The sequence below is a fragment of the Chanodichthys erythropterus genome, chromosome 9 (genome assembly GCF_024489055.1).
Source record: "Chanodichthys erythropterus isolate Z2021 chromosome 9, ASM2448905v1, whole genome shotgun sequence".
NCBI classification, from domain to species: Eukaryota; Metazoa; Chordata; class Actinopteri; order Cypriniformes; family Xenocyprididae; genus Chanodichthys; species Chanodichthys erythropterus.
The window spans coordinates 20,190,484-20,208,084 of NC_090229.1; the positions used below are offsets into that span (position 1 = coordinate 20,190,484).

A 17,601-nucleotide genomic window follows, 5' to 3' on the forward strand; every position below is an offset into this window, starting at 1 on the left:
TGTTTTCTATTTGAATATATTTCACAAAGTAATTTATTCCTGTGATGCAAAGCTGAATTTTCAGCATCATTACTCCAGTCTTCAGTGTCACATGATCCTTCAGAAATCATTCTAATATGCTGATATGCTGCTCAATAAACATTTAATGTGTACAATTGTACAAAATATTTGTGTACAATGTTTTTTTTCAGGATTATTTGATGAATAGAAAGTTCAAAAGAACAGTGTTTATCTGAAATCTAATCTTTTGTAACATTATAAATGTCTTTACTGCCACTTTTGATTGATTTAATGCATCCTTGCTTAATAAAAATATTCATTTCTTTAATTTCTTTTCAAAAAAATAAAAATAAAAATTCTTACTGACCCCAACCTTTTGAACGGTAGTGTATAATGCTACAGAAGCTTTGTATTTCAGATAAATGCTGTTCTTTTGAACTTTCTATTCATCAAGGAATCCTGAAAAAAAAAGTACACAACTGTTTTCAACATTGAAAATAATCATAAATGTTTATTGAGCAGCAAATCAGCATATTAGAATGATTTCTGAAGGATCATGTGACACTGAAGACTGGAGTAACGATGCTGAAAATTCAGCTTTGCATCACAGGAACAAATTACTTTGTCAATATATTTAAATAGTACACAGTTATTTTAAATTGTAATAATATTTCACAATATTACTGTTTTTTACTGTATTTTTAATTAAATAAATGTAGCCTTGGTGAGCAGACGAAACTTCTTTTAAAAACATTAAAAATCTTAGTGGTTCCAAACTTTTGGACTGTACTATATATATATATATATATATATATATATATATATATATATATATATATATATAATTATGTATTATTTTAAGATTCATTTCAATTCAATTCATGAAAACTATTTGCAAAATGGAAAATGGTAGCTTGAAATGAATCGATAAGACTCATCTAGTATATTTCAGGAAAGTCACACAGGTCTGGAATGACATGAGGGAGAGCAAATTATGACAGCATTGTCAAATAAAATCAGCCTATTCTTCTATTGCTCATACCAGTCTGTAAAGGGCTTTCTGAAGAGCTTTGGTCAACTGAGTAAAAAAATGTAAAATACAAGCGACGGTGAGAGAGAGTAGTGTCTCCTGGGACATTTCCATCACTAGGTGGTCTCATCAGGGTTTTGAATAAAAGTGCTGACCCCTTCCACTGGACCTGAGGTAGATCAGTCACACCACAAATATGTATTTTAAGATGCAGATGGAGCCACAACTCTGGGACAGCACGCTGTCCTCTGACATTTGATGAGACTCTGGATGACAAGACGGAAATGAGGAAGAGATGATTGCGGAGGGAAGTAGGAAACACAGAAGTGCGGGATGACAGGAAAGGGGAAAAGTTCAAATTGAAGCGAAAGAATAACATCTTCAGCTTCAACGGGATTGGACAGCCGTCAAAATGTCACTTTTTTTCTCTTTACCCCTTCTTTTGTCTCTCTCAAGGGTCTGAAGTGTATTGGAGAATATTTGTTTGAGAGTTGGCTGTTTGCACTGGGGGTTTGACTGAGGTGTGTAAATGTGGGTCAGGCTGAGAAGGAAGGAACACTGACCTCTGGATTATTGGAAGAGGCCTGACCACAGCAGACAGGCTGTGTGATACTCATGTCTGGCCATGTTCTCTTCTCGTCTATTCCCACAGGCATCTGTCTGGCATTTCAGAATATTTCAGAAAGCCATAGTCTATATGCATTCTGTTAACAGGACAAGAAAAACACAAACATATGTAAGGTTGTATGGCAAGTAAAACTACTGTGGAAACAAAACTTTAGCAGTATAATATCAGCATTTTGTTTTAGGGACTGTGACATGAAGCACAAAAATGTATGCAATGGCATATGAGATTCATTAAATGTTTTGTAAATTCAGTGTTGTGAAAATGTAAGTACACCCCATTATTTCCTTTTTTCCAACATACAGTCATGTGAAAAAGAAAGTACTCCCTTTCAAAAATAAAGCCAAAATGGAGAAGCCATGTGTGACAAACTAAGTATACCCTATAATTGAATTGCTTGTAGAACTACCTATAGCAGCAATAAATTGAAGTCATAATTTTCAGTGACTTTATCAGTCTCTCACATTGTTGTGGAGAAATTTTGACCCACTATTCTTTACAACATTGCTTCAGTTCATTGAGGTTTGCGGACATTTGTTTATGCACAACTCTCAAAGGTCCTGCCACAGCATTTCAATCGGGTTGAGGTCTGGACTTTGACTGGGCCATTGAAACACCTTGATTCTTTTCTTTTTCAGCCATTCTGCTGTAAATTTGCTGGTGTTCTTGGGATAATTATCCTTTTGCATGACCCAATTTTGGCCAAGCTTTAGCTGTCCGACAGATGGCCTCACAATTGGCTCTAGAGTACTTTGGTTTGCAGAGAAGTTCATGGTCGACTCAATGACTGCAAGGTGTCCAAATCATCACCGTGCTTGACAGTTGGTATGAGGTGTTTTTGCTGATATACTGTGTTTGTTTGTCGCAAAACGTGGCGCTGTGCATTATGGACAAACATCTCCACTTTGGTCTCGTCTGTCCAAAGGACATTGTTCCAGAAGTCTTGTGCTTTGTTCAGATGCAACTTTGCAAACTTTGTTCTTTTTAGAGAAAAAAGGCTTTCTCCTGGCAACCCTTCCAAACAAGCCATACTTGTTCAGTCTTTTTCTAATTGTGCTGTCATGTAGAGTCTGAGATGTAGCGCTAGGGTTTTTTGCAGATTCTCTGACCTTAGGGTGAATTTGCCTGGATGTCCACTTTCCTGGGAAGATTGGCAACTGATGTTTTCTGTGTTCTTCACTGTAGAATGATGGACTTCAAATGGTTTGGAAATGACCTTGTAACCCTTCCTAGATTGACAATTGCTTCATTGCAATATTCACAAAGTTGGAATGCTGCACTTTACAACAATACCAAACTTCTTTTGCTGAGGGAAGTGCCAGTCATTCAGAAGTGAGCAGATAAAAACGGCATTTTTCTAGGCAAAGGTACTCCTCTCAGAAAACTTACAAATAAACATACTTTTCAATGTTTAATTGCTATTTGGAGCATTGGAATCACTAGACGAGGGCTTAATTAACTCATTTTTGTGAAAACCTCAAATTCAACCAAAATTGACATTTTGCCTCTAGCTCAAAATTAGCCCGTGCACATTCCAACTCATTTTGACAGCACGGGTCACATATATATTTACAAATACTATTTATATATTCTTTTCATGGGGTGTACTTACTTTTTCCACATTTATTGCACACATATTCCACTACATGACATTGAAATGAAGTCCTGAACCCAACGCTACATTGTTTTCTTTCCTTAAAAGCACTGAATGTGTTAATGTATTAAAGAAAATATGAGAGTAATTGTAAAATTGTCGAAAAAATTTTGTTCCCAATATGAATCTTGTCCTCTGTGTCTCTTCTCAGAGTCAATGAAAATCTCAATGTGGGATTTAAGTGTTTATATTTTATATCCTTACCGTGTCTCACACTCTCAATAATTCTCACATCTTCAGTGTCTGTCTTTGATGGATGGAGCTTTTTACCTCCATTCGATGGTCTGTAATTAACGTCAATTCTATCGATGCCCTGATAGAGACAGAGAGCGGTGGGGGACGGGTTAGAGAAAAGTGCTTGCTGGGCAGATTTTGCGCTCAGCCATCATTTTACATGAACCACTCCATTTCACAGTTATCAGGACGGGATGATCTCCTGTCTCCTGCTACGGGGGCTTAAATAATCTAACACCACACTGTCCCAAAGAGAGCGTATGCTGGAGGACAGCATGTTTTAACAGATTAGCAGATTAGAGAGTAGTAGAGCGGATCTCCACCTGCAATGCCGCACACAGACCTCTTGCTGCCAGCTGCACCGGAAGGAGACAAGACACAAACCAGATCAGAAGTGAGAATAAATATCCCCAACATGGCAGTGATCTGAAATGTGTGAGAGAAATATGCTTAAGCTGGGTTTATATTTGCTAGTCCTTTAATATTAGAACTTTAAATAAAACACAAATGCTACTAATCCGCTTTTTTTTGCCCTAATCCGACTTTAATATTACATACTCTTTCTGGGTAGAGAGAAAGAGAGCTTGTGTATGTGTGTGAGAGAGAGAGTCGGAGAGATGCTTTTTTGCCATATTTTGATATTTAATGATGCTTCGATATATCTGCATAGGAAGTGATGTCATAAACAGCACATTCTCGCCATCTGTCATAGTAATATTTGTGACACATTCTGGGAACAGGATGTCTAAACGCTTACTTTCTGTGTGAGAGAGGTCATTATTGCTCAGAGCCATAGAGATTTTCAAAAGTGACGCATAATCACACATGACAGAAATCTGCTTAGGGAAAACAGTAAACAACAACAACTGTTCAGGCTGGTTCAATTGCCTGATGTTGCCTGACAGATTCAAGCTTTAGTCTTATGGAGTTGTTGCCTTTACCGCACTCTGTCATCATCTCACCTGTTCATGACACACAAATGACACATTAGCTCTCTTCCTAAACCTAGTGAGCTGCCTTTCTGTCTGCTACCGACATAGGCAGGAGCTTTTCAAAACATCACCCTAACCGAAATGGATCCTCATAAATGGCTGGTTTATAATATGTATTATATGGTATATAACTGTCTATAGTGGTCCTTGAAGGAAGTGCAAAAGAAAATTCACTCATAAGTTAGCATGCTGCTAAGCTAACAACAATGATAAGCTGGTGCAGATGGAATACTATTTGTTTTTTTGTTTTTTTCTCCAAATTTCTGTGGGGAAATTAGCACACAAAGACATTCAAATAGTTTTTGACATTTGTATGCATTATTAAATTGTTTTTCTAATTCTTAACTGGAAAACTTCCAGAGACTGCTGTACAGGTTTCATTGACTAATGTAGTTAAAGGTACACTATGTAACTTTTGGCCATCTAGCGGTTGACAAAACTGCCTGCATTTTGTGGAAGAACATTGTTTTGGTTGTGCTTTGGCTCTGCGGGACTTTGCGGATGAATATAGATAATGCTTTACAATGAACTCCATATGGAAACATGGAAATTCATCTGTTCAAATACATACCTTACTCACCTGTTGAGTAATAAAAATGGCAGCTTTTTCAACATTTAAAATACCTCAGTTCTACCCATCTTACGGCACGGGTGAGTGACGTATGTACGCAATGTCCCGTGGAAACCATCCCGACAGGTCTAAAATATAAACACTTATAATAGGGTTACCATAGTTGAATCAGGGTAAGACAAAACACATAATTTTGGAAGAAGGATGGATTATGTATTGACTGATGTATTGTATTTAAAATAATTAATTATTTTAATTTGGTTAATTTGGATTAAAATAAGTTACACAGTGTACCTTTTAAAAAAAGGTACTTATAAACAATTATACACCATCAGATAGGAGTGCGACTGCAACACATTGTCATTTGGACTACTTTTGACATTACTTCTTTTGACATTTTTGCAATAAATAATTGTCTGTTTACAGTATGTATAAGAAATTGTTATGGGCAGGTTTAGAGGTAGTAGTGAGATTAGAGGCTCAAAATATCTTTTTAAAATTACTAAAATTACTAAAATTGTAATTTTCCCACACATTGTGTTTTATATTCTTTTTAAATCCTCTATAAAATGGCTATGTTTGGGTTTGGGGGTGTGGGTTAATTTATAAAATAGTAAAAGAGCAATTATACAAATACCTTCATGACATAAAAGATTCGCAAATATTTTTAGCTTTAAATACGTAATAATTTTAATGTTGTCATTACATTTCAAATGTTAATACATAGATGTTTCAGCATATAACCAAACATACAAAAATGTATGTTTTGTATCTGTGTTATGTCACGTATTAATACCTACATACTGAGACACTGAGACACACTGAGACCAAGCTAGCAATTTTTGATAGAGAATGCAGTATACAGTGTTATTTTAGTATTATTTATATACTGTTATATAAATAAATTCTAAAATTTTGTATAGGTAGGCAGCTCACTAACTGTTAAAACAGAGCTATTATATCTGTAGAACTCATTAGAGAAAGTAGGATTCATAAGAACCATCCCGCTTTAATCGGGTTTATACATGCTCCAATAGACACTACAACAAAGGAGCAATGGGCTTGTACTTTAATAGAGAAACAACCTCTTAATGACTGAAGAAAAAGCGCGAGAGAGAAGGAGAAAAAACGAGAGAGAGGGAGAGAGAAAAAGACAGTGCACTGGTGCAGGTGTAATTCCATTATCCCTCTCAGTAGTGTAACTGCTCCAGGTGTCGGCAGTGCTTGAGAGCAGCAGGGCGTTTCCTCTCATCAAGGCTTCATAATCATCTGCGCTAATGAATATAATAACTGCACAAGTGCAGACTGTGATTGGATGATAGCTCAAGATCAGTCCCTCCCACACATTAAAAAGCCTCTTAAAGTGACTCATCCTTTCTTGGTTAATGGGCCGTTCAGAAGTGGCTGTCATGACAGCCAGGATACACACTTACATATACACACACAATGCACTTTTCACAAAAAAACATGAATACGGGACACTTCGGTGTATTTGATGCATTTCAATGTTCAGTTTTTTGTTTGTTTGCTTGTTTTTTGTGAAAAAGACAAAGTTCTGTAGGACAATATGTCCTCAATGTAACTCAATCTGCTTGCATTCACACCATTCTCTATAGGGCACGGCTGATCGGTTCCTGCTGTATCAGTAGCCAATGAGCTCACTGCTCAAAATACTGGTCAGCATTTTCTGTAACAGTTGCAGCATGCTTTCAGGAACCCTCCACCTTCCCCAGCTCCACCTGTATAGATCTGCTATGGATAATTCATATATGCTATGGCAGCAGCATGTCTTACTTGCTCACAGCAGCGTGTTGTGCACCTATTGGCAGTAGCAAGTCCAGTACTTGCTCTGCAACAGTGTAGCCTGTATTTAAACATCTCAGACTTTGTAAAAGCGTTACAAAAATTTAAATTTTGCAGCTCACTATCTCAGAAAAAAAATCATAATAAAAGAGAGAGATAAAACCACTCTGGTGGTCCATGTGGAGAAAGCTATAGCTGTTACATTAGAGCACTGTATTGTATAGTGGACAACACTAGAGAGCAGGTTAAAAGGGTTTTTAATCCATCTAGCGTCTGTTTTTAACACACGCCTCCACTGATGCAGACTGCTATAAAGCACTCGGCTGGTGAAACTTGCTCTGGCAGACACATATACACACATATAACTGAACAAACCCAACCAAAAATACATCATTAAAAGAGCATTGTCAGCATCCATCTGATAATGATGATGATTGTAGTAATAAATTGTCCCCACAAAGATAGCATGTTTTGGTCCTTTGAAATCAGCTTATGAATCATACTAAGTGACGTTTTTTGAGAATGTAAAAATGCAGAAAGTTTTCTATGATGGGTATTCTTTAATCTATAAATTGTGATGTGTGTGGGGATCTGGTGAACCCTGCTGTGGGGTGGAGCTCAATTTGTCCTCTGAAATAGAGCCTGATTGAAATGGCCATAAAATGACACAGGCTTTAATAGCCATGTCATGAAACTCCCCCTCACAAAGCGTGAGGAAAAATCCGCTTGTAAAAGTGAAATATGTCTCTGGGGATGTTTATAGGGTTGGATCTCCAGAGGAGATCAGATGTCATCAGACTCACCTTTCAGTCCTCAACCAATCAAAGCAGATATTAGACAACAGATACATCAATAGATTTATATTATATTATATTATATTATATTATATTATATTATATTATATTATATTATATTATATTATATTATATTATATTATATTATATTATATTATATTATATTATATTATATATAACATCTAAACCAGCACACCCCCTCAACACACTATAATATGTAAGACCAAAAATAAATAAATAAATAAATAAAACATACACGCTCGTTCACACACGCTATCAAGTTTGTATAACATGCTTGAATAATGTATTGGACTGCATGTACAGAATATGCTAGTGCCATTTGGGGAGTTATTTTTAGTTACTGTATGAATGACATAAGTTTGTGTGATCGCTGTGCTCAACATACATAATATATCACAGATGTTAGCAGTAAGCACGCTTACATATGTTACCCCTCCACAATGATCATGTATGAAAGTTAGCAGGTGGATACATTTATAGTACCAGTAATTGAATACAATAAATATATATGGACAGTCACAGTTAGCAAAGATGTCTGAAATAGCCTTTACGAAATAATAATCTGAAATGAGTTTAAAATGACTTCAAAGCAACACTGTTGTGATGAACAAATACATTTTGCCACATTAATCATTCCTTTTGAGACTGTGTTCAAGGAGCGTGCACCTTTCAAGTGGGCATTTAAATTATTTATTTTGTGGAATAATATTCTGTGTTGAAATGATATTTGAAACATTTTTGGAATAAAATGGCAGGCTCTTTTGTTTCGCTTAGACTACTTTCATATCTAGCATTTTATGTGCCCTAAAATACAAAGATATGTATTTGTTTCTTTATTTTTTCATGAATGGACAAAATTACAGCTTTTGGAAATGATGCACAATAAAAATGTATATGATAATTACATGATTTTTCTTTGTTTTCTTTACTCATCACATGTCTCATATTTCATGCTCTTCAAGGACATTGTTGTCTCCTTGGTATACAAGTACTGTGCATTTTTATTTATTTATTTATTTATTTATTTTAGTTTAGTTTAATGTGTCCTTCATATAACAAAAATACAGTTAAATGTGTTAGGTTTAATAAAAATCAGCTACTGGGACATAAAATTGACCCTAAAACATGACTTTATGAAAACCATATAAGCACAACACATTGCCACATTTCTAGCACTTCATGACATTATTTCTCTCTACCTGAGTGCAATCGTTTGTAATGTGTAAGTCTGTATTGCTGAGAAATATTTTCAATTTGAATGAGTTTTCAAACCTACAGACAGAGCAAGATTCACAAAAACCCATTAGCTTCAGCAATGTGTCTCTTTATGCATGGTCTTATGAACAGTCAAACAGGTTATATGAGAACATGTGTCTGTGTTCACTGCATTGTTTAATAATACCTGAGAGCAATCTGCTCACAGTGTATTACAGTGCAGTGCACAAACAACTGAATGCACAACTACTATTACTACACACACACATAAACACGGTGAATTCAGTGATATATTAAAGCCATCCAAAAGATCGATAATGAAATGAAAGCTTTAGACCTGCTAGTATAACACAGTAAGTTCAACAATGGCTTTGTGCTTTTCTCTGCATTTCTCTATTGGTAGAATATCTCTTTTTATGTATTTTTTTCTTTCCCTCTTCCTTTCTCGCTCTGTTTATCTGTAGGATACTTCTGTATGAATATAGAGAGTTATAATCAATCCTATTCCTGAAGATCCTCCTTTCTCCAGAGTTTAGATTCAGCCCTGCACTATAAAATGTGATTTTCAAATGAACCCAAAGAACTTGATTACTGCTTCAGATGTGTTTGATTAGAGAAGAAACCCAAGCTACATTTAGATTCCTGTACCGAACCTGACACATTTTATTATGAGTTTAAAAAAAAACACTGTTTCTTTCTTTCTTGTTTTAGTCAATTACTGTTGTATATTTCATGTTGTCTCTGCTGGTTTTGCGTGAACCTCCTGTGCCCATGTTTGTAAAATGATTTAGCTCATCTTTGTGCATGTATATGAATATGTTTATGCATTTGAGGGCTCTTCTTCTAAAGAGATGATTTTAAAGCTACGCCACAGGGGATGCGCCTTCAGAGACATAATGACTGTCAGTTTCCCCACAGACATTTGAGATCTTTGAACAAGAAACTGTTTGATATATCAGTGTGGGATTATATAATTATACAGATAAACTGCTTCTTGAAGGCTGTGTGTTTTGGGTTGGCATATCAGAAACTTCATCGTCATCATAATGACCACTAGAAATTACAGTAATGTGTAGTGGTATGTTATTCAGAATTTAAGAGGCCTTCAAATTTTCAAAATTTGAATTGAATTTTAATTAAGGTTGCATTTAAAAATTGCTATAATCTCTGTAAGTGTATAATTCATGTCATTTTTCATTATTATTCATAAACATGCTATCATACATACACAATACAGAAGGCATTTCCAGAAACATTATATGAAATTAATATAAAATGTCTGAAATTTTGTTCATATTTTAATTTAAACGCCCATGGTAGAAGAAAACTTCATTTCCAAGATTGCCATTTCAATAAAAGTCTTTAAAATGAAGCCAATTATAATATCAACATATACTGTAGTTAAAAGATTCACATTTTGCCGGTATTTAATTTTACAAACTGACATGAAAACAGTCTGGTGGACATTGTGATGTAGAGAAAAATAGTTTTAAAACTAGTAGTTAAAAATATTTTTTGGCATGGTAATGGATATGACAGTGTTGATATGTTTGGTCTTCGCAGAATAGATCTGCTACACTGCTGCTGCTATTGGTTATTGCTGCTACTATAAATAAAACATGCTGCTGATATACAAAATAGCATACAGTACATGGATTACCCGTAGCAGATCTATACAGGTGGAGCTGGGGAAGGTGGAGGGTTTCTGAAAGCGCGCCACAACTGCTACAGAAAATGCTGACCATATTTGAAGGTACCGGAACCAATCAGCTGTGACATATCATCCTGTGTCATCTAGAGTTTCATGAGAGAACTTTGTATATTCAACATCTGGAAATTAATGTTGACATTTATGTTTTGACGTTTATGTTTTGGACTAATGAAATTCTGTAATTATTTTGAATTTGCAATTCAGTAAATTCTTCTGTCATTCCATTTCAATTCAACACCCTGTGATGTGTGGCCAAATGAATTCAAATTCACACTTGTGAATTAAATTCAGAATTTTGTCCAACCCTGATAAGTCTCTAAATCAAGAAACTAACTAAATAGAGTTTTTCTCAATTGCTTTGGCTCAGTTCTTGAATGAGACATTTATTTCTCAAAACTTTAAAGGGTTAGTTCACCCAAAAATGAAAATTCTGTCATTTATTATTCACTCTTATGCTGTTTCACAACCGTAAGACCTTCTTTAATCTTCGGAACACAAATTAAGATATTTTAGTTGAAATCTGATGGCTCTGTGAGGCCTCCATAGGCAGCAAGGACACTTCCTCTCTCAAGATCCATTAATGTACTAAAAACATATTTAAATCAGTTTATGAGTACAGTGGTTCAATATTAATATTATAAAGCGACGAGAATATTTTTGGTGCGCCAAAAAACAAAACAAAATAACGACTTATTTAGTGATGGCCGATTTCAAAACACTGCTTCGTGAAGCTTCAGAGCATAAATGAATCAGTGTATAGCTGTATGTGCAGCTATATGGCGTTTTCCCAATCACTGCCATTTTTGAACATGGAGGAACGTCTAAATCCCTAAACAGCAACAGCAGTTTATTTTGTAGAATGTGTTACATATTAACTGAAAATTCACAGTTGCTTGTTGTGGAAGAGCGAGATATGTAGGAATATGTGGTGTCAGGGGAAGACATAATAGAATATGTATGTGAATTTTCAGTTTACATGTAAAACATTTCTACAAATATGTGCTGTGTATATAAAAATGTTCAGTCTTTAACTAATATGTACTAACATTTAAATGAATAATTTGATACCCCACCCTTAAACCATACCACCAAACCCGTCCCTATAACCTTACCCGTATTCTATTTCAGTAGCAGCAAAAGTGTTTTACAATTCAATATGAACACAATAAATACACTGTACTTATTTTTTATGTAAGTACATGTACTGTAGATAAGGACACCTAATATAAATTGGGACCAAATGCCCATATTTCCATGATGAAAAAACATCTGAACATTTTGACCAGTATGGCTCATGTTTTTTATTTTTATTTTGGTGGCATTGACCAATTTACTGACACAAAAACTAGGTTTTGAAGCATGAATTAACTGTTTTGGGTGAGTAACTAAATTTTGCAGACATGCAACAGAGTTCTCATGTTTCAGCGAACAGTTGTGACAATTTCAATTGCACTCAGCTGAGAGAATGTTGAGACTGTTTTGAGAACTGTGAAGTAATGCACCTCCATATTATGAGAAGGGTTCACTGTGTGTGAAGCTTTTGTGTATTTGACTTTGGGCAGGATAAACCTAGAGATATCAAAACCAGAGCAGTGATGCATGAGAGCCCAAGATAGACAGTTTCTGGAGACTAAGTGAAATGTCTAAGTGAAGATATCATTAACATACTGAGCAATTAACAGCATCTCTTGTGGCTAGTAAGGTGCAGAATACAAATCTTTTCTTTCCATCCTGATGATTTCTAATGCATCAAACCTGTCTCCCTGCCGTCTTGAGGTCCCACGATACAGGAAAGCCATCGCCCTCTCATTCCGATTACACAAATATTTGCATTTGGCATTTACAGCTGATTTGGGCAGCGCTCCCTCTGAGTTTCGCAGTGTTTCCCTCACGAATTGAAGGTTTTCTGTCTGTAATGACTCAGTAATATAATTCACCCTTCTGAGAGGATCCAACACTCACAATATTTACATCTTGACATTTCAATCAGTGGAGTTTGATAAGTTGGTATTAAAGGATTAGTTCACTTTCAAATAAAATTTTCCTGATAATCTACTCACCCCCATGTCCCAAGATGTCCATGTCCTTCTTTCTTCAGTCGAAAAGAAATTAAGGTTTTTGATGAAAACATTCCAGGATTATTCCGGAAAAAATAAACGAAAGTTCCGTAAGTAGAGTAGGGAAGGCGTAGGAAGTACAGCGTAAGCTTTTTGAAGAATATGAAAGTGCGGTTTTGGCGGAACCACTTGGAAGGCAATTATTTGTTTATATAAAGCATATACATTTACATTTTTTTCGAAAATGACCGATGGTTTCACTAGATAAGACCCTTATTCCTCGTCTGGTATCATTTAAAGCTCTTTGAAGCTGCACTGAAACTGTAATTTTGACCTTCAACTGTTTGGAGTCCATTGAAGTCCACTAGAAGGAGAATAATCCTGAAATGTTTTCATCAAAAACCTTAATTTCTTTTCAACTGAAGAAAGAAGGACATATAGATAGATAGATAGATAGATAGATAGATAGATAGATAGATAGATAGATAGATAGATAGATAGATGATAGATAGATAGATAGATAGATAGATAGATAGATAGATAGATAGATAGATAGATAGATAGATAGATAGATAGATAGATAGATAGATAGATAGATAGATAGATAGATAGATAGATAGATAGATAGATAGATAGATAGATAGATTTCAGCAAAAAACCCACTTAATTTTGATAAAAGACAAAAAATTCTGAGTAGGAAATTCTTTTTTTACAGGATAGAAATGAAAAACGGAACAGAGAGAGGGAGAAGAAGGCGATAGTGGGAGGTGAGAAAGTGAGAAATGATGAGAAAGTAAGAAATAAAGAAACATAACTCCCCTAGGACAAACACACGCTCTCAGACCCCTGACCTGAACTCCTCTCAGAAGCTGTGTGTGTTTGTGTGTGAGAGAGAGAGAGAACAACACCCTTGTTCAAATCTTCAGGGGCCATATTGTGGAATCCCATCATGTTAGGAACACAGAAATGAAATGCCCTGTCACTGCAGATAGTGAGATGCATGATGAGAAAGAATATGGTTGAAAGAACCGTTTCTCAGCTGAGAAGTCGATCTCTCGGGACGGTTGACATTTTCACATTTTGCACACACACACACACACACACACACACAGCACAGGCTGTTGACCAGCAGCGTCAGCCCCCATTTTGACCCAGTCAGGATGGATTAATCTGATGTGAGGTAATGTGTGCGGAGATTGAATTGATTGGCTGTTTCACCCTGTGCTGCCCATCCACTGAAGGACAGAGCCATTCCTTAAAGCAACATAAAGCATGCTCTGTTCTGAAGGATATTCCATTCCAGCACTCACAAGAATTTCATGTTCAGCTAAAGGTCATTACATTCTAACACTGATGTAACATTTGATCATGTTGGTTGGTTCATCTTCGTCCTTTACAACACATTGCTTAGCCTGATCTTCATGCTGTACTGCCGGTTAAGGTCTGTTCACACCAAGTCTGATGCAATTAAATGACACCAAAAAATATTCCTTTTTTTTTTTTTTGCAAGAAACTATTCACAATTCAGAATTTGTAACAAAATTTATCAAATTTAACAAAATCTTTTAAATTCTGTCTTGTTTTCCAGCAATAAACAATATCTAAACATCCTTAAAACAAGATAAAAGATACAAAACTGCATAAGGTATAAATATATATATATATATATATATATATATTAGGGCTGTCAAAATAACGCGTTCATTTCGATTAATTAATCTGAGAAAAAATAACGCAGATTAATTCATTCCGTTTTGACCTTTGAACCTGGAGCCGTTCTAGCCACCATTCGACTGTAAAATAAAGACGAGACGAGAACGCGCTGACGCTGCCTGGATTAGGGCAGTCAATCGATTTTCAATCGATTGACAGCCCTATATATATATATATATATATATATATATATATATATATATATATATATATATATATATATATATATATATATATATATATATATGAGATTTATTCTTTATTCACCTTTATTTAAGTTAAAGAAACCTTTTCAGTGGGGTAAGAACAATAAACCCACACTCTAAAAAATGCTGGGTTGTTTCAACTCAAATTTGGGTCAAATATGGATAAGCCCAACCCTTGGGTTAATTTTTTTAATTAAATTTTTTTGGGGGTTTGTCCATATTTGACCCAAATTTGGGTTGAAACAACTCACCATTTTTTAGAGTCTGAAACTTATTCTAAGTCTTATCATACCCAATTTTGCAACTCAAATTTATCTTTTTGTTTTATGGATGTTTACAAAGCTTTACTGCACTAAAAAAAGAAAATGATTTTTTTTATTCAGTGTAATTCTCTTTCTGAATTAACTGCTCAGCATCCACACATAAACATAACCACTGAATAAAAAACGAGTAACTACAGTCTAATCTTTCACACTCAATGTCAAGAAGTTCATAGAGATCTCATGTTTTGCTTAAAATTTCATCAAAATGTTTACTTGTTGTGAATACGCCTTTACTTGTACACCAATTCTGTCTGCACTTGTCTGTCCTGTATCTCTATTATTAGTTATAAAGGAAATGCAGCAGCAGAACTATGATGTCATGTTATCCATATCCAAAAACTACATATGAATTGACTGGAACAAACAGCTTGCTTTAGAACATGGCTTTTTTTTTCTTAGACACAAAAGCCAAAAACTAAGGCACAACTTACTTTCATAGCCAATAAATCTGGAACAAGCAATTGAGATTTTAAATAGATGGCCCAGCACAGATGTAGAGTTTTTATTTTGGGCGATATTAGAGAAAAGCTGCAGTATCGATCTTTGTGGCCATAACTGTCCCTGTACTAAAACTCCCTCCACAAACAAGGATCAGAAACTTCACAGTACCTCACCGTTAGAAGAGTATCCCCCTGTAAACACGACGGCTGATGCTAAGACCCACTCCAAACATTAGGGGCATGTTCAATAGCTTAGGCTAAATTTCAGCTGAAGCCTCTGGTGCTTTGTGGGGTGAAACCCACTAAGCTGTACTGATCCACAATAAACTGTTTTGAATGCTCCAGACAAGATGGGTGGATTGAGAAAGATCAGAAGTGATCTTTGAAAAAAATGAATTCAGACGTTTGTTTTTAACTCATTATCGCCATTTTCTCCTTTCTCTAATGGAGCTCAGTGTTTTTCTGCCTTGCAATTTCAGCTTTAACATTTCAAAGGCATGTCTACAAATTTCAAACACTCGGAAAGAGAAAAACACTTTTCATTGATGTGATATTGAGATAGTGAGATGGTGAAGATCTCTGTTAGAATTTCAATAATTTTGATGTCCTAGCAAGTAGCCGGCGGGCACCCAGAACAGTTCTGTTATTAATTTTTTGGTTATGTCTTCTTTTCATCTCTGTGACCCTCAGAGCTTTAATTAAAGTTTCTAAAAAATACCAGGAATCTCGTATGTTTCCTGCAGAAGAAAAACAGGCCTAGATTATTTGAGTAGGTTAAAGTATTGATATAAAAGATATCTATCAATTATGGCTATCATTTTAACATTTCAGTTTAGTACAAATAAATATATAAAAAATAACACAACAAATAATGTGCGCAACTAATCATGCCCCCACTAATCATGATGTGTATGTAAATTCCATAATAAAAAAGGTTCTTACGACAACCATTTAATTTAAACTACTTTTAAGTCATTTTAAGAAAAATGGTGCGTATGGTGTAAGATGCTAAAAAAAAAACATTGTGAAAAGACTAAACTAAATTTTTTTTTTTTAAATAATCCAAAAATCCATGAAATATTTTTAATGTGATTAATGTAATTAAATTTAAATTAATTGTAATTAAATATATATATATATATATAAATAAATAAAAATAAAATGTGTTTAATGTAATTAATTTTATAATCATTTAAAATATCAAATTCAAATATATTTAAATTGTATATTATATATAGAAAATGAATTGATTGACGGCTTAACTATAAATATTGCATAAAACGTAGCTGTACCTAGCATAACAGCGGGACAGTCTATTCGGTAACAGACCGTGGTGAAATGACTGACTGCAGGTGTCCCTGTGTAAATGAGATGCTGACTGCAATATCATTCAGAGACAAATATTCTTCTGAAATGTGTGTGTGTTCTTTGTTGCAGTGCACGTGAAGGCTGGCACATGTGAGGTGATTGCAGCCCACCGCTGCTGTAACAGAAATAAGATTGAGGAGCGATCACAGACGGTTAAGTGTTCCTGCTTCCCAGGACAAGTCGCTGGAACGACAAGGGCTGCACCTTCCTGTGTGGATGGTAAAACGGATCTTCAGTTCATTTCAATTCTATTCAGGCAAATTGTGTTAAGTTTTAATAATAGCCTAATTCACATAGTGTGCTGAAAAAAAAAAAGATAATGACTTAATTTAAATACTCATTGACAGAGCTGGTTCAGTGCGTTTGCTGTCTGGATTAACTGGATTGTTGATGCAACTAGCAAATTTGCCCCTATATGTATGATGATAAAGGGTCAAACGAGAAATTGTGCGCTGCATCTTTCACTCTCTCCCCCGTCTGTTTTTCTCTCATTCTCTGTCTTTCGGTTTCTTTGTCTCCCTCAGCTGTCTGGCTGTTTCATTTAATATTGTGTCAACACTGTCCACTTGACAGAGAAATCGATCGTTATCTTATTTTGCCTGACTGTAAGCTCAGGAAAAAATAGCTCAAGTGTCTCTACACACAGCGCTCTGCGTGAGAGGAAATGTCAAATAAGCCACGTTTCACCCCATCTCATGCTTCATTCTTTCTCTCGGTATCATCTCAAATAGCTCCTCATCTGTTTGCCATTTTCTTGCTCCTGAGCTGATCCATGATCCTCTGTATTTAAAGGGGTCATATCCTATTTTCTTTTTTCTTTTTTAATTATTTTAAAGGTGCCCTA

The 17,601-nt window shown here is 35.2% G+C and overlaps 1 protein-coding gene across 2 annotated transcripts in view; it reads left to right on the forward strand.

Annotated features, from left to right (window-relative positions):
* The window catches only part of tafa3b (TAFA chemokine like family member 3b), a 97,725-nt gene that overhangs the window by 70,978 nt on the left and 9,146 nt on the right, over positions 1 to 17,601 (forward strand). For both annotated transcript variants that reach the window (XM_067393769.1, XM_067393770.1), the window contains one exon: positions 16,827 to 16,976. In XM_067393769.1, coding sequence (XP_067249870.1) covers positions 16,827 to 16,976 — 150 coding nt within the window. The remainder of the gene's footprint in view (positions 1 to 16,826; positions 16,977 to 17,601) is intronic.